Source organism: Helianthus annuus, chromosome 11, assembly GCF_002127325.2.
Source record: "Helianthus annuus cultivar XRQ/B chromosome 11, HanXRQr2.0-SUNRISE, whole genome shotgun sequence".
Lineage (NCBI taxonomy): Eukaryota > Viridiplantae > Streptophyta > Magnoliopsida > Asterales > Asteraceae > Helianthus > Helianthus annuus.
The window spans coordinates 100,880,992-100,907,997 of NC_035443.2; the positions used below are offsets into that span (position 1 = coordinate 100,880,992).

The following is a 27,006-nucleotide window of genomic DNA, read 5'->3' on the forward strand; positions in this document are numbered from 1 at the left end:
CTTTCTGGATTTTCTGAATGAAAGTAACCGACAACACTTGAAAAATCAAGAAAATGCAGAAATCAAATATTTACAAACAATATTTTTGTGAGTTCGTGCAAGAGGATCATATTAGTTTCTGAGATATATCACCAACACCGTTAAGCTTGATTTCATTTTAAGTTTTAAACAATTCACCTAGATTGTCAGTATACTGATCCACTTAAATTTTCACACAAATTTCAACTGAGCCGAGATACGATATTAATGTCTTAAGTACTTAAACTTATCCGTGTGTCCCACTACTTGAATATACTCCCGTATCCGGATCCCAATATTCAGTCTTACAGGTGAGTATACTACAAATGATATCTGTACAGGGGTTTGATGCGAGGGCCGTGAGAGCTCAGGTCGATACTTCCGTATACGCAAAGAGATGACGGCTTCGACTTTTCGGTGTGTCCCCTTTAGAGGATCTTTTAATTTCAACAGCAGCGATTATCAATTTTATTGTTTCATCAGCTTGCTGAGGGCGAAGCTATATTTCAAGCTTTTGCAGAAAGCATTATCCAGGGACTAGGTAAGTACTTCCATATAGCAGAAGTCCCGGGATAATACCCCAGATATCACTGAGCATAAAGACCTAGTATCTCAGAATAAGGGACCTTTCAAACAAGATTTCAGGGGTTACCTATATATCCAAGCAGTTTTGTTAACCCACAGAATAAGCAAGTTTGATTTTCAGGTTTATATCTCGTCACAATTTACTAAGTGTGCAAAAACCTACTGACACATCCACAGTGAGATTGTTTATCACATTTAAACTTTCCAATTCTTTAGCATGTGTGTACCCCGCTGCCGTTCCGGAATAGGTGTGCACCCGACTGCTGTTCTTGAATAGTTTGCTAAATTCTAGCAGTGGCGGCGGTTTCAAACATAATGTTCCGGCAAATTCCTTCAACAGTTGGATAAATCATGTCAATGACATAAGAAGTACATGAGTAACCTTTTAACAGTCGATTAACTCTCTCTGTTTCAATTCTTTGAGTTTCCTGTTTATGTTCCAGAACAGCACACTTTTCAATGTAGTTGTTGACCACTTTCTGCTTTGTCATGAAAGCTCCCTGAAGTGTTTTCATTGCTGTGGCTTGTTCACTGCTGGATTCATTGTATTGATTCATGGCTTTGTTTAGAACATCATACGATTCTTTCAGCCTGTTCATGTTGTTAATCAATTCGCTGTTTTTCTTTTTCATAATCTCACAATTTTCACAAATCACCGGTATATTTTTTGCGTCAGCATCTGCATCAATTTTGAAAGCTGGAACTTCTTTTACTTTCCTTTTGATCACTAGAGCTTCTTCATCATCACTACTGACTGGTGTTTTGACCTTTTTCTTTTTAGCTTTCTCATCTTCACTATCACTCTCTTCCATCATTTTCAAGTGCTTCTGCATTCGTTTTGCATAATAATCATTATCATCATCACTATCTTCTTCAATTCGAGCAACAAAAGCTTTGTGTAGGATCGTGTTTCGACCCAAACGAGTCTATCAGAGGAGTTTTCATCAGATACAGGTGCGGAAAACAAGTATCTGACTTAGAAACAGCTAGCAAATCACTTTTAACACCTTTTTGTATTGATATCTGACAGATTACATCCAAATCTCACACCGGCAGCACCTCGGTATGGAATACAAGAATCTAATATGTGATTTCGCTCATGGGACCTTTATATAGTGCTTGAGATTTCGCTCAAATGGACATGACATGATGTCCATAAAAGCGAAACCCTATGGTACACATAAGCGAAACCCTGATCTATGTCCCTATAAACGAAATCATCACCCTAATTACATACATACTCCAGTTTTCTCGTAAAACGTGCCCTAAACTAACATTCTAAGACTAAGACTCGATACAAGACGAAGTCGACAGATGTAGTGCACCAACAGACTCCCCCTCAGATGTTGACGAGTCGACTATCGAGTCACGACAATGCTGTGTCTTCACTTCTTCAGCCTTGATCAGTCTCTGTGCTTCTCTTTCTCTATCTTCATTTCTTTCTCTTAGATGTTGACATCTTTTAAATCCATCATCATCAACATGCACTCCCCCTCAAATATTGATTCTACCTGCATAAAACTCTACCACAAAAATAAGTTTTATGGTAAACATTTAAGCATATAGACACTACTTGAAGATTACGAACAAGCATATCAATTCATTTCTGATGAACCATTTGCAACTATATCGTTTTTCTTATCAAAACAACACACTCTCCCAAACCATCTGTTCATCATGTTTAGCACTTGGAATTTTGAAAATCAGCTTTTCAATATCAATTGTCGAAAATCTTTTTGGATTTTCTGAATGAAAGTAACCGACAACACTTGAAAAATCAAGAAAATGCAGAAATGAAATATTTACAAACAATATTTTTTGTGAGTTCGTGCAAGAGGATCATATTAGTTTCTGAGACATATCACCAACACCGTTAAGCTTGATTTCATTTTAAGTTTTAAACAATTCACCTAGATTGTCAGTATACTGATCCACTTAAATTTTCACACAAATTTCAACTGATCCGAGATACGATATTAATGTCTAAAGTACTTAAACTTATCCGTGTGTCCCACTACTTGAATATACTCACGTATCCGTATCCCAATATTCAGTCTTACATGTGAGTATACCACAAATGATATCTGTACAGGGGTTTGATGCGAGGGCCGTGAGAGCTCAGGTCGATACTTCCGTATACGCAAAGAGATTACGGCTTCGACTTTTCGGTGTGTCCCCTTTAGAGGATCTTTTAATTTCAACAGCAGCGACTATCAATTTTATTGTTTCATCAGCTTGCTGAGGGCGAAGCTATATTTCAAGCTTTTGCCGAAAGCATTATCCAGGGACTAGGTCAGTACTTCCATACAGCAGAAGTCCCGGGATAATACCCCAGATATCATTGAGCATAAAGACCTAGTATCTCAGAATAAGGGACCTTTCAAACGCGTTGTAGAATTCTTCTTCCATGATTCGGTTTTCAAAGTCTCACAAACAGTCAGTTCAAACGAAATTACACTTCAAAACGAAATCCCTGGTGCGAAATTACAACTTTCAAACGAAATACCAGTCCAAACGAAATTACAACTTTGGTGCGGAATTACTAATTTCGTATGAAACTTTCACACGAAATTATAAACTGGTGCGAAATTAACCCCTAATTCCGTGCGAAATTATGCTGATGTCATCATCTAGAGCTGAATTTTGTCAAATTGATCAAGTTATTGTCCGATTTTAGTTCTGGAACTTTCTAGGGTTTGTTTAAACAGTAATGCGCACATGATATGGGAAATTCAAGACATTTTGACCAAGATTTCACGGTCAATTTGAAAAAGAAGGTCTAGAAAGCAGGATTTGCAGCTGAATTGATATGAACTCTTCCTCCTGAGCTCTGATACCACTTGTAGGATCATTTCAGACCCGAACGAGTCGATCAGAAGAGTTTTTGCTCAATACGAAAGGCGGAAACAGACGTATCGAGTTCAATTAAGCTAGAATATCACTTTAAATTGTCTTTTAATTAATTTGACAAAGAATTACAGCGAGTCGATACTTCGGCAGCACTTTTTTTTTTGGGTAAAGGGTTTTACCCCGGTGATTCTATATATTCACAACCAAATGAAACAAGTAGTGTAGAAAGCGTACACTAGTTCAATCATGAGACATGCCCCATGAAAGTAATCCAAATGCCAAAACAAAAGTTCGAGAACAAACAATAACACCACTAGACTCTAATCTAGGAATCAAAACAGAATTAAAATACTGCTACTACTCAACCACTATCGATCTCATACGAAGGTCTTTGAATCTCCCAAACTTCAAGAAGCCTCTGTACTCTAGCATTGTTCTTCAGCTTCACACCCATCAGCTTATACCGAACCACTTGAAAAATAGAAGCAACAATAGTTTCCGGAGGTCTTAACTGATTTTTAAACAACCTAGCATTCCGCTCCTCCCAGATTACATAAGCAGAAGCCGCAACTAAGAGTCTAGCAACCAAATTAGCTGCTGACTTCGACCGAGCTCGAGCCAATCATCCCAAACCGGCTGAACCGAATCCATACCCACCTTTTGTCTAACCATAAACCAGACTTGAGATGAGAATTTACATTCAAAAAATAAGTGGTTATGGGAGTCATAATTGTCATAACAAAGAAGGCAGCACATCATATTCATATTTTTTCTGCACGAAAGATCCCATCCCAAAATTTTATCTTGAGTGAGTAACTTACCCCTCGTGACTAGCCACATAAAGAAAGCATGCCTCGGGATACATTGAGGAAACCAAACAATAGAGCACCAATGAATCTCTGGTTCTGCATAGCGAATAGAATTCCAAACACTCGATGCAGACATATGACTAACATGATCACCTTCTCGCCACATAATCCTATCCCTCTTATGCGGCTCTATATTCACATTGTCAAGCTGAATAAGAACAGGAAAAAGATCCCTCCAAGCTATTGGCCACAACCAAACCCCATTAGACCGAATATAAGCAACTGTAGCCTCCAAATTAAAACCCGCATTCGTGATAGTTCTTGGTGATAAAAAATCACCCAGCGGCCCCAAAGAAGACCAGAAATCATACCATGCTGAAGTTGTAGTTCCATTACCCACCTCGGTCCAAAAATGATTCCGCATTAGCGGTCTAAGATGCAACAGCTTCCGCCATGACCAACAACAGTTAGTTGGAATAGTGCATCTCTAGAAACTTTTGCCTTTAAGCCTGTATGAATGAACCCAGTCGACCCATAAAGAGTTTCGGTTGGAGATAATACTCCATATGTGAGATGTCATTTGGGCTTTGTTTAAGTCACCAATGCGCCTAATGCCTAAGCCCCCCTCATACTTCGGAAGACAAATGGATTTCCAAGAAACCTTCGCGTTCCCTTTATGAAACCCGCAATCTTGAGACCAAAGAAAATTCCGCATCCTAGCTTCCAAATCATTAATCACCCGAGTCGGCAAAATGAATACAGAAGACCAATAAATATGCATAGAGGACAAAACTGAAATGATAAGTTGTAACCTGCCAGCAAAAGAAAGCATCCTGTTCCTCCAATGCATGATACGTTTTTCAAGCCTTTCCACAAGAACATTACAATCTTTATACAAAAGTCTCGATGAAATGAGAGGCACCCCCAAGTATCTCACCGGAAGCGTACCTTCTACAAACGGCATAATTCTCAGAATAGCACTCTTAATATAACTTGGAACGTTGCAAAAGAAAACCGTGCTTTTTTGAACACTAGGGACCAACCCGGACATCTTGGTAAAAGTATCCAAAGAAGACATAATAAACTTGGATGAAGCAATTTCACCACGAGCAAAAAGAAACAAATCATCTGCGAAACACAAGTTTATAATTTGCTGCCTTTCACACCTATTGTGAAACTTGAACGAAGTATCAGTCCTTTCCAAATGATGTAAAATAGCCGTCAGGACCTCCATAACAAGAGTAAAAAGATATGGGGATAGAGGATCCCCTTGCCTTAATCCATGATTACCCTTGAAATAGCCATGAACATTACCATTAACACAGACAGAATATGAGGTAGTCGAGACACATACCATGATCCAATTCACCATCTTGTCATTGAAACCAAAACCAATCAGAATACTTCGTAAAAACCTCCAATCAACAGTATCATAGGCCTTTTGTATATCAACTTTAAAAGCACATCGTGGTGGTCCAGCGTTCCTATGATAATTGTGCATAAGCTCTTGGGTCAACAAGATATTATCAGATATTTTCCTACCTGGAACAAAAGCAGATTGGTTAACACTAACAATCTCATTTAGGGCCCCTTTAACTCTATCTGCAACAATCTTGCTGATGCATTTATACAAAACATTGCAACAAGCAATAGGATGATAATCGGTAACAACCGATGGTGTAGTAACCTTCGGCACAAGCACTATGAGGGTATGGTTTAGTTCGCGTAATAAGTTACCAGTGTCAAAAAAATCAATGATAGCTTTAGAGATATCCACCCCAATAATTTGCCAAGCACTCTTGAAAAATGCAGCAGTGTACCCATCAGGACCAGGGGCTTTATCAATACCAATAGAAAACATAGCTGCTTTAACTTCCTCTAGAGTCACCTGATGGATCATGTGGTTAGCCGTAGCCGAGTTCAGCTTTTTAGCAAATAAATCTGGCGCCGGTTGAGTGAGATGTCTCCTTCACAGCCCAAAAACTTTTCATAATGGCTAACAAACGCATCATGGACCCTGTCTCCTTCGAAAACATTTCCAACCGAATCCTGGATAACCTCAATCCTGCTACGATGATTTCTATTTTTCAATGAAGAGTGGAAAAAAGCAGTATTCATGTCACCCGCTCGCAACCAATCAACTTTTGATTTCTGTTTCAGAAAGCGTTCCTCATCCAGTAAAGCTTCTTGATAACTACTCATAATGGTAACTTCTTCAGCTCGAAGGACCGCATTCGAGGGATCCCGATCAATCGACTGTTGAAGACTATCAAGTTTCACCCGGAGATCTTTGGTTTTGTTATGCAGGTTACCTTGTTTAAAGAGTAAAGCTCGAAGTGGCTTCTTGAGAAGCCGAAGCCTTTTAACTACACAAAACTGGTGCACTCCATTAATTCTAGTGTTCCAACCCCGATTGACAATTTCTAGAAATTCTGGTTTATGAACCAGAAAGTTAGCGAATTTAAAAGATCTCGGTTTCAATTTACCAGCTTCCGGGATTTTTAGGATACTTGGACAATGATCTGAAAGTCTATACGGGTGGAATAAAGCAACTGCACGCGGGAAAAGAGCCACAAACTGAGTATTTCCTAGAACGCGATCAATTTTCTTTAGTAATCCAACGCCCTTCTTTGGTTTTTGGTTCCACGTAAAATGGAATCCCGAACTATTAATGTCAAACATCTCAATATCATCCACACACGATTGAAAATCCTTCATGCCAACCGAGATCGATGAAGCCCCCATGGATTTGTCTTCCAGATTCAGCACCGAGTTGAAATCACCCATTACGAACCAGGGGTCATCGCCCACTAAAACTTTGTGCATAGAAAGATTTTGCCATAAACTTCTACGAGAAACATAATAATTAGCCGCATACACAATAGAACAAAACACCATTCGCTTGTCTAGCTTAAAAATAAGCTGGAGATGCATAACCTGATCAGATTGATCTAACACCACGACATCAAAAATTGCTGGGTTCCAACCAATAATAATTCTTATACCTTTGACACATTTGGCCCCATTAGATGTCCAATCCCAATTACGAAAAACGGACTTACAAACTTTATCAGGCTTACCAATATCAACATGAGACTCCAATATAGCACACAAACTGAGATTATAATCCTTCACCGCCTGACGAACCTCTGATTGTTTGAGAGAGTGGTTCAACCCTCTAATGTTCCACGCTGCAATACTAACCATCTTTAACCTCAAGAGAAGGAGTGCTTGCCCCTTTTTTACTATTAATATTCAGTGAACCATTCATCATAAAGTCATCCATCTCGTTATAAACCTTCGTAACATCATCATCATCTGAATCGTCTGGGCCCCTACCCGAATTACTTGGACCCGAGCTCGTATCAACAGCATTAAGGATTTCAAACGGATTATTAGACCTGAAAGTATTAGAACTTGAGGCATTGTTACCGTCCCCCTTAGGTTTCGGTCCCACAGGTCTGTATTCGAATTTCGACTTTTGCTTGTTAACAGGAATTCCAACCCTACGAGCCATTTTCTTCCCATACACTTCTGTGTATCCATCCTGATCAACAGTGGGCATCTTTTTTGTTGGTTTAATTTGTTGGTTATTGCGCTTTTGACTCTCATATCGAACTTTAGTTTCTTTCAACGGTTGTTTCGGACACATCTCATTTGAATAACCAAACACACAGCACTTGGCACACCGATACGGACTCCACTCATACTCCACGTACATAGTCTCCTTAACAAAACCCTCCCCCTCCGGTTCGGGTATAGCCATTGTGACCTCTTCCCGCAGTTCTTTGTCAGCCGAAATTTCCATCAATGCTCTAGCATAGCTACTACGGCCCCAAGAATCCGTGCACATAGAAGCAGTAAAGGAATCTAGCATCTTTGGCTCCCCTATTGTCGTTGCAATCAGGCTAAGTCCATCTTCCGTATAAGCCGCAATAGGGACCTCATGAATTTTAACCCAAACTTGAACCTTCTTAACCTCTTTCTTTTCTAGTTTAGTTGTTGGCGTCCAACTATTCAGAAACATCGGTTGGGATTTAATAATCCACGGACCATCCTTGAGAACATTCAACATACCAAGTTCATCACTAAACTTAAAAAAGAAAAACCCATTCGCGTTCATCATTGTTTTTTCTAAGCCGTAATTCTTCCAATTCTTCCGCACAAAGTAATCAACAACAGGAAAAGCAAAATGATCTCCCAAAAAATACCCATACAAAGTGTTTGCCAACTTATCACTCATAACACGCACCGATTCCCTCGGCAAAACAACATCACACCCATCCTGCATCACGGAACTAGCAAGAGCTCGAAAGTTAACCTTCTTAGAATTATTTGCAGTTACCGTATCTGCATATGACAAAGGTTTAACCGTGGCTGCTTGGTTCAAAGAAGATCCCTGACATCCGTCCGTTCCTGCCAAGTTGATTCCCGAACCCTCACATAACGATGTTTGCACAACCGGCATAGTGATTTTGGTCAATTCATCAATAACATTAAACTTATTAGCATCAGTTTGCACAGTACCTCTTCTAGGAAGAATCGGATTACCATCTATGTTAACAACTCGACTGGCTAAACCCCTGGCTTGTATTGGAGGCTTGCCACGACACCCATAGCCATGTCATCAATTTTAGTTCGATCATCCATTGTGAAATAAACTCCTCTCTGCTTTAACCAGAAAACAACTCCACCATGAAAAAGAAAACCCGAAAAACGACGTAACAAGAAGCCGGCAAAAACAGAAACCCTAATCTAGCAAACCCTATCCCATGAAATCTTCAGACACATATAGTAGACCTGGTGCATCAGCTTATTGTAAAGTAGTTTGATTGACGACCCAGGAATGCTATACACCCCTTTAGAAAACACAGAACAATGGCGGCGATTGAAAGAAATTCGAAAAACCAAATCCTAGAGTTAAAATGATCAAGACTGCTAACTAGTTCGTTATAAGGATTGATAAATCATTCCCTAATCACAGACTGTTATACAGAAAATAGCGATAAAAATCTAAGGACTCGTGAAGAACTGGAATCGCCTAGCTAGAGAGAGAGAATTAGGGTTTCTTCCGTACTTCGGCAGCACTTCGGCACACAAGCCGGAAAGTTACAAATGACAAGGCACTCAAGGTATTTATAGGTTGCCTAATTCCGCATGGAATTACTTCATGCGAGATTAGGACTCAAGCGGAATTAAGTTCCGTGCGAGATTACCTGGTAATTTCGTGCGGAATTACCAAAGGGTAGTTTCGTGCGGAATTACCTCCAAGCCCACTTTTGACATTTTCTCGTAATACGTGCCCTGATCTATCTATCTAAATACAAGACTCGATACAAGACGAAGTCGATAGACGCATGCACTAACAAAAGAGAATAGAGAGAATGCAAGTAGTTTTAAACAACACATAAGGATAAAGCTCCTAAACTATAGACTAGGTAAAAGCATTCCTACTTTTCCTAATTCCCTATAGTTATGGCTCTAATACCAATCTGCCACACCCCGACCGATGGCGGAAACATCGGGATGAGACGAACAAATCGCTCAAAGCATCATAACACTAATAGTGACAATATAATTTAATCAAGATTTCATAAAATACTAAAATGTCATACAAGATTCAAACGTAATCAAAACATTGTTTATTTCTAAGATGGGTTTCTAAATTCATTCTAGCTTGTTTTCTTGATCATTTCGTCTATCAACCAGGAACATGTATTAAAATAATGATCAACAATAATGTTGGCGAGCGTACAAGTTTGATACATAGCATAAAATAGAATAAAATGATTAAATGTGCTCATATCCAACATGAATAACATAATACAAGTTACCAATATGCTGAAACGGTGTCACTATATGTCAAACCAAAGTTTCCAACGCAAATTGCCTTTCCCCAAGACTCAAGGAGGTTAACATGTTTTACTTAACAATACCCCAAGACTCAAGGGCGGTGCATTAAATCCTATAGCGCTATAATTGTTAAGGTAGGCTAGCAAAGTTAATGAGCATATAGACACAAAATGTTTACATAGCATATGAGATTAACAAGTATCAACAATGTTTTCATGTCTAAATGTGGATAGAGTGTGAATACAAATAAGTTTCTAGGGTTGCGTGTTTTTATATAGAATACATGTTGCACCCAAAGTGTTTAAAATGTAAAATGGGATCGAGTATACTCACAGTTTTGCGTAGGAAGTACACTTAAACCACGAGGAACGTTGGTGGAGTCTCGAGATCACGAGTGGTTGCGTTTGCGATTCCTTGTAAAGTAACGCACAAATAAAAAATTGAGAAAACCGAACGTACGAGAGTGATTACCCTAGATATGAAAATACTACATAACGACCTCGTTAAATAAAATTTATCGGTTAAATAAATTTTTAACTTCCAAAAACTTTGTCTTTATACCAGTAAAAACGAAGCACCATATTTACTTTTTATATAATATGAAGATGCAACTTACATCATTCATATAAATAACTCTATTTTCTTTTTTTATTATTTAAACAAGGATTTAACTTGAGTTTTTATTTTCATAATTATTGTATTAGAATCTTAGTTATTTACTGTTAAAGGACAAGGGATGGATGCTCTTAGTTGATAGATGTGTTCTCCATGATTAACTTCAGAAATTAGATGCTCGAAAATAATATCAAACTTACATGCTCGAAATTTTGTTTGCATATTCAATTAAATATATATGAAATATAATATATTCTTTTTGAGGCAAAAGTGAACATTTTATTTTGTATTTAAGATTATTCTTAGAAATAAGCATAATATCAACCGATAATCCAACATACAAAACACCTTTTTATGACATGAAATATGAAAGGAAAGGTTCCTTGAGTTTTATGATTTAGTGGTCAACAATTTTTATGAAGAATGAAAGTAAAGATTTAGGCTTATAAATAAACAAGTATAAAGATTATTAAACTCAAAGACTGATTCCCTTTTTGTTTTAAATAAAAGGATCTTGGTCTCGTTAAAATTAACTGTTGAGATGTAAAACAAAAGACATCGATTGGGATAAAAAGTAAGAAAAATAAGCTTACATGGAGTCGAACCCGGTTCGCTCCATCTCGGACGCAAGACAGACCACCAAACCAGATTTGCCTTTTTGAATGATTACAGTTTAGAAATACCTTAAAGAACTTGCAGCAAATATTCCCTATTCCCAATCAATATAAATAAGCTCTAAATATTTTTATTGCAAATTTGAATTTAATAATGGATGAATTGTGTCACACCCCGATTTCCGATGGGCCCGGATGGGTACACACGTGGCGGATTGGATAACAGTTATCACAATATAATAATATGCAGCGGAAGTATTGGATTTAATTATTAAAATAAAGCTTGAATATATAAAAGTATTACAAGCATTCGATACAAGCCCACAGGCAGGATCCAAATAAACAGAGCTTTAGACATCATAGGCCTTAAGCTTCAGGAGTGCAAATTCCTTAGCCTTCATTCTAGCCGACCCGTAATCCCAGCCTATTATAAGGTTCGGTACCTGCTGTTCAATCTTTTTGAAAATACGTCAGCTAAAGCTGGTAAATACAATTAACTGACTCTTTGGAAAAATAGTTTTTCAAAAAGAGTTTTATACATATGGATAACCCGTAGGTGATCCTTTAATTAAATCTTGGGATTTTTCTTGTTACGAGATTATATGCTTGATTAACCCATTGGGTTGTCCGGACATGGTATTAATAACCCCCAATAACAGTAATTATCAAGTAAACGGAATAAAACTGTATTCATACACTTTTGCGCAATCATATGCGACTTACTTGTGTAATAACCGTCCCAAGAGGCATATTTGCCATCCCAAGTTTACACTAAAATAAGTCAAGAGTATTTACCTTTTCGCTAGCTTCCAATCAATAAGACTATATTTGGCCAAAGGTAGTTCCTTTAGACATGACCCGATACTTAAGAATATGTTCGCTAGATTAAGCGTATACCGAATAGAATGTGGTTTAAACCCAACAAGTACTAGGACTTGTATAATACGGGTAAACAAGGTACATTCTGGATTTTGAGATCAAAACGATAAGGTTAAACCCCTTTTCGGTAAACTTATGTAAACTAGTTATGTAAGTCTCACCATACAAAGAATTGTGAACGTGTGTTTTGCGGATGACTTATTTATGTTTGCTAGAGGAGATGCATGTTCGGCCAAGGTTATCATGGAAGGGTTGGATAAGTTTAAGAATATGTCCGGTCTTGTTCCTAGTATGGCCAAGAGTACGGTGTTTTTTGGCAACGTGAATAGAGAGGTTAAACAGAGTATCTTACAGTTGATGCCATTTGAGGAAGGCTCTCTTCCTGTTCGCTATTTGGGTGTCCCGCTTATTTCGTCTCGGTCAGTATATAAAGATTGCAAAGTTCTTATCGAGAGGTTGGAATCTAGAATCGAAAGTTGGAAGAATAAAACTTTGTCGTTTGCGGGTCGTCTTCAACTTATTAGATCGGTTTTATCCTCCATGCATATTTATCGGGCTTCTGTTTTTACTCTTCCGGCTCGCATCATAGCTGAATTAGAGAAAAAAGATGAGAGCGTTCTTATGGTGTCAAGGGCCTATGAAGCGGGGTAAAGCGAAAGTGAAATGGTCGGATGTTTGTCTTCCTAAATTCGAAGGTGGTTTGGGTATTAGGAGAATTCGAGACATGAATATGGCTCTTATGACCAATCACGTGTGGAGTCTTCTTACCAAAAGAAATTCTATATGGGTGGAATGGATTCATGAGCATAAAATTAAAGGGCAATCTTTTTGGAAAATTCGTTCTCGTGGTAACTCCACGACGGGCTGGAGAAACATTATGAACCTTCTGGATAAGATAAGACCGTTCATTGTCTCTAAGATTGGAAATGGTTTATCATCTTATGCATGGTCTGATAACTGGTCGTGTGCGGGTCCTTTATGTGCGTTCATTTCTTCTCGTCAGCTTCATAGAGCCGGTTTTAATCCACAGTCAAAAGTGAAGGATCTCTTGCATGATGATGTTTGGAGGTGGCCGAGAGCCTGGTTGGATATGTTTCCGGTCTTAATAAATATTCAGCCGCCAATTTTAAACGTAGAAGTTCCTGATTCTCTTGTGTGGCGTGATTTGGGTGGTGTGGAACAGAGTTACTCAGCGTCAGCAGTTTGGGATACAGTCAGGTTGCATGGCAATAAAGTCCCGTGGGTGGAAATAGTGTGGTTTGCTAATTGTATTCCAAGGCATGCTTTTCTTGCATGGCTCATTTGTAAGAAGAAGCTAAAGACGCAAGATAAACTGAAGCAATGGGATGTTGGAAGTGCTACAAATTTAAACCTGTTATGTTGCCCGTTATGTTGCTCGGAGCCGGATTCGCACGAACATTTGTTTTTTGAATGTCCGTTTTCTATGCAGGTTTGGTCTTCCATTAAGTCTATGGCTGGTATTCAACTTGGGTCCGATAAGTGGGAGGAGATTATGGACTGGCTGATTTCGGTTCCTGCTAAGAAGTCTATGCGAAGTGTTATTGGCCGGCTACTCCTGGCAGCTACAGCATACTTCATTTGGCAAGAGCGGAATCAGAGATTATTCAAAACAATAAACGTTCAGTTGCAGTTATTTTTGAGGCGATTGTTGCTACTGTTCGGTTGAAACTAGCTTCGGTGAAAGTCAAGACTTCTACGACTGGGATGAGCTTGTTGGAAAGACGGAATGTGCCAATCATGTAGTTTCCTAATTTTGTATCTCTAGTTTTCTAGAGTATGTTTTGGTTTTTTTGTGGTTTGCTGATTGCTTGTTAACACTTCCTGGCATTTCAGGATAGTGAATTAGTGAGGACTCTCCTTACTACTTGTATTCTTTGGTTGTGATATATAAAATTTACCGGGGTAACCCTTTACCCAAAAAAAAGTCTCACCATACGCGTATAAGCGATAACGGGTAACCGGATGAGTCATGAACAAGTTCCATGTGCCAATACACTTTAACCAAGTTACAATATCAGTAGGATATCAACTTATATGCTCGTTAAGGTTTTAAAATCAAATTATGCCTTATAAGGGCATTTTGGTAATTTTACAACTTATAAAAGGAGCTTGCAAGTAAATTGATGTCATGGTCATAAACATTCTGTAAAAATGTTTAAATTATGATATCATATCAGTAGGATATCAAATACGTGTGTGGTTTATGCTTTATGACCAAACTATGCACCGTAGGGCATTTCAGTCATTTCACACATAGTTTTGAGACATTATTTGGGATTCTGAGTTCATAACTTATACCTACTGTAAAAACATTTAAAATGGTTTATAAAATCAGTAGGTAACAAGTCTTGGTTCACACATATGGTTTAAAACCATACTACGCGCCTAAACGGCGTTAAAGTCGTTAAATGACGATTTATGCGAAGATTTATGAAATCAGATGTTATGACCAGCTTTGAATAATTAAAATATTTTATTTGTCATAACATACCAGTAAGTAAAAGGTTTGGTTTGAATATTATGCTTAAAACACATTTTAAGTACCATAAGGGCGTTATCGTCATTTATCGGCAGTGTATATGAAACTGAAGTTAAACACAGTTTACAATCTGCCTTAGCATCCCAAATAATCCTAATTATAATATCATATCAGTAGGTAATGAGTTTTATACTAAAATTATGTTTAAAACTCATTTTATTCTTAAAAGGGTATTTTAGTCCTTTTAAAAGCATAGTTTACGACCATATGCGTAAACTCAATTTATGACCAGTTTATAAGCACCAAAATATTCTAAACATGTTTACTTATCAGTACATAACCTTATGGGATTATACTACATTATATTACGATCCGATCGTGTAATATAACCTTATGGGATTATACTACATTATACTACGATCATAACGGAACCTAAAATCAGTAGCATACTAATCTAATTCGGTTTATAACCAAAAGTCAACGTAGAAGTCAAACTACGCGACTTCCGGTTGCGAACCGACCCTAAAACGGGAATTGACGAGCCGAACATGTTTACACATGTTCTAATAATTATTACCAAGTTGTTTAAGTGATAAAACATATTTTAGAACACTCTTAAACTCAGATCGCAATTATTTTAAAATTCTGACCTGTTGACTTTTTAAATTAATATTACTTTGACTCGTCAATCGACCTAGCAAACGTGATTCTTAGGAGGTGCCCTTTTGAGGGATTAACACCTACCTAATTACGATCACGTAGCCATGTTCGTTGCGAACAATGGCCTGACCGTTTAAGGTCTAGCTAAAAGTCTAAGCGTTATTATGATAACGCTTGACTTTTGGCTAAAAGCCTATAAACATAAACTAGTGGCTAGGAACACTTACAAAGGGTCCTAGCAATCTTTTCAACTAGAATAGGCTTCCTTATGATCAGGAGTCCCCATAAGAGAAGGATAGAAAGAAATGGTGCAAGTGAAAATGAAAGACTCATGGCCTATTTATACTAATTTGAGATGAACAAGATCTTGACAAGTGTAATGTGTATTTTCCAAGTAATTATAGGATCACTACATGTGTAAAACCATGTTTTAAAAACAATTAACACCCATAGAATTGATTTTATGTGAGTATGGGTGGTATGTGTGAAGAACAAGCAAAGAAAGATAAAAATAAAAATAATTCTTCTGCAGATCAAGGCCTCGTGGCCCGCGTAGAATTTCAGAGGGGGAGGTCGCGGCCCTCGACACTCACCCGGATCAGCAAAACCATTTTAAATGTTGACACATTTAGCCCCTTAACCTTTTAACTTGATATAACTTTCATATTTAGCACTTTCGGCCCTTCAAGTTAGGTTGTAGGTATTCTTGGAAGTATAACCGAACATCGTTACGCTCCGGGTTCGTCAAAAAGTCACTCAGAGGTATAATTTAAACATGTTGACACTTTAAACCCTTTTAACGCGCAAACTTGTGCGTATTGCCGTTTAACGGCATAAAAGCTCTAGATGGCCAATATAAGTATTCCCAAGAGTGTGATCAAACATCATAATGTTCCGGATTCGTTAAAAGGTCACTCAGAGGTAAGAATTAACATGTTGACGCTTTTAACCCTTCGATGCACAACTTTTGAATTATAATGCAAATGGTTTCGTTTATCCAACAAGTGGCTTATTAAAAGAATACGAATACGTATAAGGTCACCTAGAGGCTTAGTTTAAGCATGTTGACACCTTTAGTCCTTGCATATTCAAAGTTTTCATTGTTTGGCAATAATAGTCCCTCCTAGTCAACGTTTGACTTAATTAGGATTAGGGACACGTGTTAACATATAATTGGACACGATTTTACGAGGTGTTACATCCTCACCCCCTTAAAAGAAATCTCGACCTCGAGATTTGCTCAGAATAATACGGTCAATTCCGTATCATGGTAGGTTTCAACCTTTCAAGAGTATCCTGGGCCACAATGGGAATCCCATTCGCGTTTACGAGGTAAACTTGGAACTTTCAAATTCCATGGTCCATAAAGGACAAGGTTTTCAATAAACCTTAAGCTTACGTTTAAATGTCATGGCAAAACATGACAAGTGCTTATAAGCTGAGCATCATGCTAGAACTTTCCAGATACAAGAATGTACACAGCATCTTAATTTGATACTATAGACAACTATGCTCTATAAGGAGACTCGATGTTGTCTTTATACAGCTTAACTTGTCGAAAATTTTAAATTTTCCTTTATTGACAAGAAGCGTCGACTTAGTAAGTTCGTCGATCGTAATTTCACATCACATCGTAGCCACGATTTATTTTAGGTAACTGGGAGATTAGATCTGTTGTTACCAATTCCCAATTCCATGTGGGATTTTCCCAGTTCAGTATGTAGACCACAATGGTCTACGATGTTCGACTCACTTGCGAACATTTTAAGCATTACGCTTCCTGGGTGGCTACGGACTTTTCATGTCCATCCACATAAAGGTCTTCAGCTTTTGACTTTAATTCATCAAAAGTTACTTGTGTCATGCAGATGACACATCCTTCTTTCAATCACTTGGATGCCTCTAGCATAAAAGCTTCATTGGGCAATCCATAGTGTTGATCTTCCACAGATGGTGAATATATCACCAGATGGGGATTTTAACTTTGATAAGTTTCTTACTGAAGATAAAGTGGATTTGGTTTTTGGACTAACCAATCCTTGTCTAAGAACATATCGAATCCCGCAGGATTTATAGATGAAAAGATCATCAAAGACAAACTGATTCGCGGAGGATATCTTATATATGAAACCATCTAGGTTGGCCACTTGATTTTTTTTAAATAATATCTAAGCCTTGAAAAGGAAGATTTAAAGTTTTATTAAATTTACAATAGATGAAGCTTTAACTAACTCCAGAATTTAAAACAAGTTTCTAGTAAATAAAACTTTTGCGAGAAACAGATACGTAAATATTTGTCTTGAACTGCTTCTGCTGTAGCAGATTGGAAGGCTCAATCATTGCCTTTCTGGCCATCAGTGGCCTTGTTTTTCCCGTCAGTCGCCCTCTTTGGGCAGCGGGTCTTTATATGCCCTTTCTCGCCACATCCATAGCATGTGGCGTCTTTCAAATTTTTGCATTCATGAGACTTGTGGTCCATCTCCTTACAGATACCACATCCCTTGTTCTGCTCACGGGAACATTTTCCGAAGTGTTGCTTCCCGCAGGTTTTACATTTGGGTTTTGCCTCATTCGGCTTGGACTGGTTATAATTCGAACCAGTCTTACCCTTTTTGAAATCTTTACTTGGGGTATCATCACGCTTTCTCTTGTGATCCTCCTCGGCCTTAATCGCCCTTGCTCTTATTTCATCTTCAGTGAGAGATAGAGCCAGATCCATAGCGGATCTAAAAGCTGCAGGTTTGGAGGATTTAACCATCCCTTTGATTTCTGGAGCGAGTCCTCCAATAGAGCGCGCAATGCGCTTGGGCTCGGGGGTAATTAAATAAGGCACGAGTCTGGATAAAGAATTGTAATCAGACAAATAGGCTCGACACTCGAGGCCTTTCATGGTCAGCTTTAGAAAGTCAGTTTCAACTTTCTCCACCTCGTGAGGTGGGCAATAAGTCTCGCAGATCAATTCCACGAACTTTGACCAACTCAGGCTGTACATTTCAACCTTGTCAGTGGATTGGATTAGTGCCTTCCACCAAGTCAGAGCATCCTCCTTGAAGGATTGGGACACGAATTTAACAGTGTCCTTGGCGGCACAACCGCTTATATCAACAACGGTTTCCATTTCATCCAGCCACTTTAGAGCATCGATTGCTCCAATCTCACCTGTAAAGTCACGGGGTTTACATGAAACAAAGTACTTATAGGTACACCCCTTCTTAGGTCATGAGACTCAACTTTCTTGATACTCTTGATATTCTGCTCATTTTTAGTTGAGGAGAATTGAGACTTTTCAGTCTTATGAGTATTAGAATAGGGTTTAGTAACGGAGTTCTATTTTTGTACCGATGGCTTTGGCCCTTTAAATGTGGCCATAAATCCAGCCGGGGCTTTACCGACTTTGTCACACCCCCAAAATCCACGTGCGGATTATCACCGCTTGGAGGCGTGACTGACCAGGATCAAGCCACCAATCATATTGAATAAAGCATATCAATAAACGCAAAACCCAAACACAATATAATTGGTGTCCAAACAAAACATAGTTTAAGTTGTAAGCGGAAGCATAATGTTTAAAACCAAAGTATAAGTTCAAAAGTATGATAAATGTTTAACATGGCATATGACTATCCATGTCCCACAACGTCCACGCCTCCTCGTGCAAGATCCCAAAGTACCTATTGACCTACAAGGCATGTAACAACGAGTCAACAACAAAGTTGAGCGAGTTCACAGTTGGTTGTTCAGTTTTACCAGTTTGTTTTGAAATCATAAGTCGTTTCGTAAACCACGAGTTAACCAGTTCTTTTGTTTCCCAAACCGTAACCATAATCAGTGGGGGGCTTCCCCTGTGAACCACTAGACCATACCATATCGACTACTAACGAAATATAAGTTGTGCCCTACATCAGTGTCTATCATCACTGACAGTTTGCCGTAGTCCATTAGTACACGCCCGTTCGAACGACACGGTGTGAGGTTTGTTAAACCTAATAGCGCTATTAACTAATGACCCGCTCGCCATCGGCCTCGGCGATTAAGTCGATATAAAGAGGATGGACTTCATGATAGAGTTTTGTCTAGTAAGTTAAGGTTGTTGTCCTACCCAAGGAGGACGAACGTACGTAGTTCTACCCAAGGAGAATATGCAGGATATATTGTGGCATCCTACCCAAGGAGGATGGCCGTACATATTCTACCCAAGGAGAATATGTAGTTTTCCGTTTTAGTTCTTTAACCCATTCTCAACCCTTGGGAATCCCATGCCTTGTAGAAAGTGTGAACTCACCTCGGTTTGCTCGGTAAGATTATTACTCGCTCACAAATAATTCAATCCAATCCTATAGTGTTTATACATACGTAATCAGTTGGTAATCACATAGTTCAAGTAACAGTCATGATCATAACGTATATGTAAGTAACAGCTAACACATAGCATTTATCAGTCATATAAATTCATGCAAGTCATGCTTATCATCAACAACAGCTAACTAACCCAGTTAACCCTTAACAGACCTAACCGAGTTACTGTGCATGCTTAACAACTTGACGAAACACACTTGTTTCATCGTGAACCCCTTCGACGAAACTCCCCTGTTTCGTCGTACATCCCATTGGCGAAACGCACCCGTTTCGTCGTGATTACCCTCCGGCGAAACACACCCGTTTCGTCGTCATCGGCGTTTCGTCGGAAGGCGTCAGTTACGTCGCGTTATCAGTTACACACAGAAACCCTAATCATTCTGAACAGCCGTTTTACACTAATCTCGAACAACCAGTTATCATCTAACGCTGTAATCATCAATCATTATACTGAAAACATACAAACATACAGCAATCATGTGTCAACCTTAAACGATCTAGCATATATGATGGCCATTGCACAATACAATTTTACAGATTCATCATTACAGACATCCTTCCTCATTGATCCAAAGTCTATTCAAATCAATAATACCAAGAAACCCTAATTGTTAACAGGTTCATAAATAAACATCATCAACAATCAATGGAATTCAAACATAATAACAACCATCTACACAACAACTTAACAGTGATCAATCCGAGATATTACACACTAATCGGTTGAATGGAACAATGACTCGATTGATTTTAGGTGGCTTCGAGGACACACAGTCGCCGTCAATAGGGAGAGAGAGCTCTAGGGTTTCTTATTTGCTAAAAGTGTGACGAATGAAACAGTAATACCCAATAAATATACGCGTAATCGTACTGGGCCCTTAATGGGCTTCGGCGAAACAGTGGGCCGGCGAAACGCCTGTTTCATCGAGATAAGGACGGCGAAACACTACTCTGTTTCATCGAAGTGGTTAATGGCGAAACTCCTTGTTTCGTCGTGTGGGTTATGGCGAGACTGAAATTGTTTCGTCGGGTATAGTTCCTAATCTCAAACAGTTTACAAGTTCATGTAACCAAACACTTTAATCACATTAAATAGATAACATATCAAACAAACATCTCAACATATAATCCAACGTGCACAATTACAAGGCAACAAGTCGTGCAAGTAAACAACTAAACAATTAATGTGCAATTAATGCGAAGATGGAATCTTGGAAACTCGAGTTGTCACAGACATCATCGGCAACTATGAATCGAAGACGATTCTCTTCGTCATTACGGTTCTAGTGCTCTAAATCATCACCACTGGTTTTCTTACTTGCTTTGCCAATACTCAGGCTTGCCATAAGTTTATCTGAAAGATAAATAATGCCATTAGTAATACTTCGAGAACTAAATAGCAAACCAATTTATTTGCATTAGATCAATTTAGCCGTATAACTCAATTTCACTAGCCCTGCTTACCATAATTGGTAATGGACTTAGCCATATAACTCACCGGCTTGTCACATGGGATATTTAAATATAGCACATTAGCTTGTCACGAAGGACATTTAAATATAGCACATTGGCTTGTCACGAAGGACGTGAAAGACATGGCACAAGGGCCTGTCACAAGGATTGTGAAAGAGATGGCACAAGGCCTCGTCACGAAGGACATTAGAAGATATGGCACTAAGCCTTGTCACAAAGGACAACCAATATATATATATATATATATATATATAGGACAAAGATCCGTTAGGAACCACCCTTTATTGCGAGAACCGCGAGAACCACCCTTTATTTTTTTACTATTTTTTATATAAAAATCGCTACTTTTAGTATCCAAAAAAAAAAAAATTTTTTTTAAATTTTTTTTTAAAAAAAAAAATTTTTTTTTGGCCACTAAAAGTAGCAAATTGAACATAAAAAATAGTAAAAAAATAAAAAAAAAATTTAGATTTTTTTTTATTTTTTTTTATTTTTTTAGATTTTTTAGGTTTTTTGGGGGGTTTAGTTTTTAGCATTTTAGCTTGGGGGGGGGGGTGGGGGGGTTTAGGTTTTTGGGGGGTGGGGGAGGGGGGTTTAGGTTTTTGGGGGGGGGTGGGTTAGGTTTTTTTTAGGTTTTTTGAGGGTTTTAGTTTTTAGCATTTAGCTTTGGGGGGGGGGGGGGTTAGGTTTTTTTTTGGGGGGGGGGTGGGGGTTAGGTTTTTTTAGGGTTTTTTTAGGTTTTTTTAGCTATTTTAGCTTGTGTTCACATTGGTTCTCGCGGTTCTCGCAATAAAGGTGGTTCTCGCATGAACCTTACCCTATATATATATATATATATATATGTGTCGCGATTTCATTTGATAACAAGGGCTTTAAGGTTTGAACATAGTTCATTACCTTTAACTAGGGGTCGTAGACCACTACTATTATCATAATTGGCCATATAATATGGCCCGTAGGCGATTCGTTTGACATCATAAATGATGTTAAACTAATGGTCATCGCACTGATGATATCAGTCGTGATCGCACTTGATCGTATAGACTGCGAGACTTGGGTAAGACTGGTAGGTATGGGGAGGGTCATCCCCATGGGGATGGGTCGCGCCACATAGGACGCCACATCCCCATCCTTCATAGGATGTCCCTATAAGCAAAATCAAGTGGGTGGAGGATGGGCCTATCCCACTTAAAGTTTTTTATTTTGTTTTTGTATTTTGTTATCCAATTTATAAAAACAACTTTAATTAACATATTTTACATAACCAAGAAAAAAAATTACACTACCTAAAATTTATAAAAAAGAATAGATTTAAAAAAAAACACACAAACATAAATACTACTCGCTATCGTCTTCGTCACCGTCCCCACCGTTTGCGTTTTTCCATATATGTTCTGTCAAATCGGCTTGAAGGTTTGCGTGCATGAAATCATTGGTTAGCGAGAACGAGTTTAAATCTTGTTGCCCCGGATTAACCAGTACAGTATTCCCGATAGATGCATTCTCATTATACTCACAAATCGCCCAACCTTCGTCTTCAATAATCATGTTACGGAGCAAAATGAAAGCGTACATACAAAGGCGCAACCTCTTCGGTGTGAACGCACATGCCGATTGTTGAATGATTTGCCATTTTCTTTGTAGAACACCAAAACAACGTTCGATGTCTTTTCTTGCCGCTTCTTGACGCTTGGCAATTTTTTTCTTTTTTTGTCCTCCGAGTATGGAATAGTCTTGACAATTGTAGAGTAAGACGGATATATTCCGTCAGCAAGATAATAATCGCGCCTATATTCCACCCCAGAAACAAAAAAACTAGTGTCCGGACCGGTTCCATTTACGACGTCGCTGAAGATCGCAGATTGGTATAGCACGTTAAGGTCGTTAAGTGAACCGGGAAGACCAAAGAAAGCATGCTAGATCCACAAATCTTGTGATGCCACGACCTCTAGTATTAATGTTGGATGGTCGTGATCGCCTCGCGTATATTGGCCTCGCCACGCATACGGGCAGTTATGCCACGCCCAGTGCATACAATCAATGCTACTGAGCATTCTAGGAAACCCATGTCGTGCTTCATGAGCTTGGTACAACTGTTGAACATCATACGCGTTTGGTTTTTGCAAATATTTTTTGCTATACAGTTTCACCACATTTACGCAAAACCGATACAAACATTCCTGTCTGCCACGAGCATCATATCGTAACGTGAAAAACGGGTCGAACCCCGCCAAATCGTCAGCAATCCGAGTGAATAATCGGCGACTCATTCGGAACTTACATCTGAAAATCTCAGCATTGTAAGGGGGTGCATCCGAAAAATAATCGTTCACTAATTTATCGTGCGCTCCTGTCGTAAAAAAATGTAAATATGAGGAAAGTACGAATAAGGATAAAAAAATTAATAATGATAAACCTTCGCGGTCTCTGTTAATTCGTTGTTTCCTGGTTTGTATTTCAAACGGGACCTCTTCCTCTTCCTCCTCCGTAATAATCTAAGCCGCACTTAGCACAATGTTTGCGTAAAACATCTCCCCTTCCTCCAAAGACGAGGACCACTAAGAATTAAAGATATTTTTTTATAAAAGATGGGTATAAAAATGAGAGCGTTTTGGGTTGAAAGTAGGAAGAAAATGGTGAAAGAGGGGTATTTTATAGAAAACGGTTTTTATTTTTTTTTTAAATTTAAAAAGTGGGTATATAGCCGTTGTAACGGCTATTTTTTTGAAAAGTGGGGCCATCGAGAATGTCCCTGGGCTGCCGGTATTGACGGGGACGGGCCAAGGGGGTGGTGTGGCGGGGCGGCGCCGTGCCTCGCCGGCCCCATACCTTCCAATCTAATGTCACGATTTCATATTCTAGTTTTCTATTTTGTTTATAAAATTACTATTTAACTTAAATAAATGAATTGCTTTTATAACTTTTGTTTTTATGAGCTTAGAGTCACGATTTCATATTCTAGACTGTGTAAAACAAAATCATGTTTTTGTTACATCAACTTAAAAATTCAAATTTTATGTTCTTGTGTTTTTTATAAGATTTAAAACACTAAAAAATAAATCTTGAGGTTTCAAATGTTAGGATCTAAATTTTAAAACGGGTCGGATTTTAGGAGCCCATTTCGACGGATGTTACAGCCGTGTCCACCTAGCACGCCTCCGTGCTGCAGTGACCAGTAACCACAAAATTGATATTTTTACCCACTTTTTGCACATTTAATCAAAACAAATCCTATTTGGGACACATTGAGGATAATGTGTAATTGAAGTGTGGGAGAGATGTTAAAGCCTTGAATCGTTTGTCCTAAAAACAAGCGTTACACAAAACTCGCCTTGGAAAACCGCTAATCACCGCAAACTTTTCAAAAAAAATTATTTATCTTGTTTTAGTTGGGAAAAATAAGTTCTAAAAATTATGTTTTTACTAATTTACACTTGATAGCGTCGTGATAAAAAAAACAATTAAGAAAATTATAAAAACGGGCATAACAAATCTTTGTAAAATTTGATTATATATACATTTTTACACTATACCCCTTTTACCACAAAAGTGAGTTTTTGAGCCTTTACCGAGCATACAAATACACTTCGATACTAATTGCTCAATTTTTCTTTTCTTGTGTGAATAGCCCGTTTGGATCTTACAAATCTAGAACTTGCCAATATGATACGTTCCAAATCCTTACCGACAAAAACCCAAGTAAGTAAATGATAGAGTCATTAGGACTAAACCCATTTTTCAATTTAAACCTTTATTTTTCTTTTCATCCCTTACCAAAAACATCCCCTTAGATAAACCCCTTTGAGACTTAACCCTTTCGTTTCTAAACCCGCAAAAATATATACTTTTGCAAAAACAACCACCCACATCCACAAACCTTTTTATTTACACCCTTTATTTTTGTAAAAAGTTCGGCTATAAAAATTACAAGTATGGCTCAGTTTCAACTTTGGTTAAAAAAACAACATTAGCCAAAGTCTTTTTTGCTAAGCTACAAAACAATGGAAAAACCGATACTTTTTACGCTTTTCACCATTTTTACCAAACACACCTACCCGAGCCACAACCTACCCTTTTAAAAGCCCTCTTGATATTTACAAGGATTAGACGTCAAAAAGGAGGAGGTTTAATTGTTTGTCAAACCTATAGTAGGAGTAAGTTCCAAACCGGGTCCGAGCGTTTTCACTTAAACTACTTCGGCTGAGTGTTGAGTGACCACTTGTGAGGTGTGTAAAATTGTATATAACTAAATAGAATTTTATAAAGGCATGTTATGCCCAAAACAAATAATTTTTCTTAATATGCGTTTTAAATAAATCATGACGAATAAGATTGTAAATAAAATAAAAACAAAATAAATTTAGAACTTGGATTCCCGACACTCTAAAGATAAACCCAAAAACTTCTCTTCTACCAATTTCGATTGGGTGTGTAAGCCACATTATAGAGTTTTGCTTGAGGACAAGCAAAGATTCAAGTGTGGGGTATTTGATGTGCGTAAAATGCAACATATAAATTACACTAAACAAGGCGTAAAATCAACCCTTTTTTTGGGTAAAGGGTTACCCCGGTGATTTTATAACACATCAAAAAATCATACAATAGAAGGCTGAGAGTACCCTCTAGTTCTCTTAGTGGCATACCACTGAAGAGTGCAACAAGAAACAACCAAAAGACACAACCAAATACATCAAAAGAAAACAAAAAATTGGTCTTCAGTCTTCATCCAAGAAGTCTTCTTTATCCATCTTCCACTCTTCCATAAAACGATTGACTTTTGAAGTCTGCTTGTACCTGAAAGAGATTAACTTTGTTCTAACCGTGCTAATGATTCTATCGGCCAGCTGTTCTGGAGGTCTTAGACGATTACTGAAAAATCTAGCGTTACGTTCACTCCAACTGACATAAGCTGCGGCTGCCACCACCAATCTACTCGCAACAGAAAAAACCGACTTCGAGTTGGCTCTAGCGATCAACCAAGCTGAAATATCCTCCCATGAATCTTGAATCGAATTCATATCTACTTTATGCCTCACTTTATGCCAAGCTGATTTCGAATATGAACATTCGAAAAACAAGTGCTCATGTGTCTCTAAACCTGATTGGCATAACAAGAAACACATCAGATTCATAGAACCCGTAACTGAATGATTCCACCTTATAATCCGGTCTTGAGTCCAAAGTTTCTTTTTGAAAATAAGCCAACACATGAACGAATGTTTAGGAATATTAAATTATGACCACACCACTTTCGACCACGGTTTCGGCTGGTCACGGATCCGGATCACATTCCACACTTCTTTTGACGTGAAAGGGACAAGCTTTCCATCAGAATTCATCCATAATATTCTATCCTGCACATCCGATATAGAGAGAGGCCGAAGTTGAAACAAAGCAGGGTACACACTTCTCCAATCTTCCGGCCATTCCCATCGGCCATCAATAAAAGCTTCAGTCACTTTTGACTTGATAGTAAAACCATATCGGGCCATTTGACGCGGGGTAACTATTTGCTGCAGCGGGTACTCAGACGACCATTTATTGAACCACAGTGAGGTGCTATGGACATTGCCAATCTTAACCCATATGTGTTCACGAATACCATACCTGCACTGCATCAGTTTTTTCCATCCCCACGGAGAGCTAGATTGGACCGGGATATCCCACAAACTGCGGCCACGAAGCCTATGCAAAGAAACCCAAGTCGTCCATAACGAAGTCCTGCCAGAAACGATACTATAAATGTGATAAGCCATCAATGACTTGTTTACATCCGATATCCTTCTTATGCCTA

General features: G+C 38.4%; 5 protein-coding genes across 5 annotated transcripts; 1 reads left to right on the forward strand and 4 right to left on the reverse strand.

Annotated features, from left to right (window-relative positions):
• Positions 1-3,814: 3,814 nt before the first annotated feature.
• Positions 3,815-4,686, reverse strand: LOC110919114. Its single transcript, XM_022163393.1, has 2 exons — positions 4,275-4,686; positions 3,815-3,924 (listed from the first exon to the last, which is right to left on the reverse strand). The coding sequence occupies exons 1-2, from the start codon at positions 4,684-4,686 to the stop codon at positions 3,815-3,817; spliced, it is 522 nt and encodes a 173-aa protein (XP_022019085.1).
• Positions 4,687-6,182: 1,496 nt separating this feature from the next.
• On the reverse strand, positions 6,183-8,730 carry LOC110919113. The gene is made up of 2 exons (XM_022163391.1): positions 7,467-8,730; positions 6,183-7,411 (listed from the first exon to the last, which is right to left on the reverse strand). Exons 1-2 carry the CDS (start codon positions 8,728-8,730, stop codon positions 6,183-6,185), a joined length of 2,493 nt encoding a protein of 830 aa, XP_022019083.1.
• Positions 8,731-12,953: 4,223 nt separating this feature from the next.
• LOC118484041 lies at positions 12,954-13,910 on the forward strand. The gene has a single exon (XM_035979929.1). The coding sequence runs from the start codon at positions 12,954-12,956 to the stop codon at positions 13,908-13,910; it is 957 nt and encodes a 318-aa protein (XP_035835822.1).
• A 3,805-nt stretch (positions 13,911-17,715) lies between these two features.
• On the reverse strand, positions 17,716-22,760 carry LOC110919112. The gene is made up of 2 exons (XM_022163389.1): positions 22,574-22,760; positions 17,716-18,542 (listed from the first exon to the last, which is right to left on the reverse strand). Exons 1-2 carry the CDS (start codon positions 22,758-22,760, stop codon positions 17,716-17,718), a joined length of 1,014 nt encoding a protein of 337 aa, XP_022019081.1.
• A 3,167-nt stretch (positions 22,761-25,927) lies between these two features.
• LOC110919111 lies at positions 25,928-26,422 on the reverse strand. Its single transcript, XM_022163388.1, has one exon. The coding sequence runs from the start codon at positions 26,420-26,422 to the stop codon at positions 25,928-25,930; it is 495 nt and encodes a 164-aa protein (XP_022019080.1).
• Between the last annotated feature and the right edge of the window lie 584 nt (positions 26,423-27,006).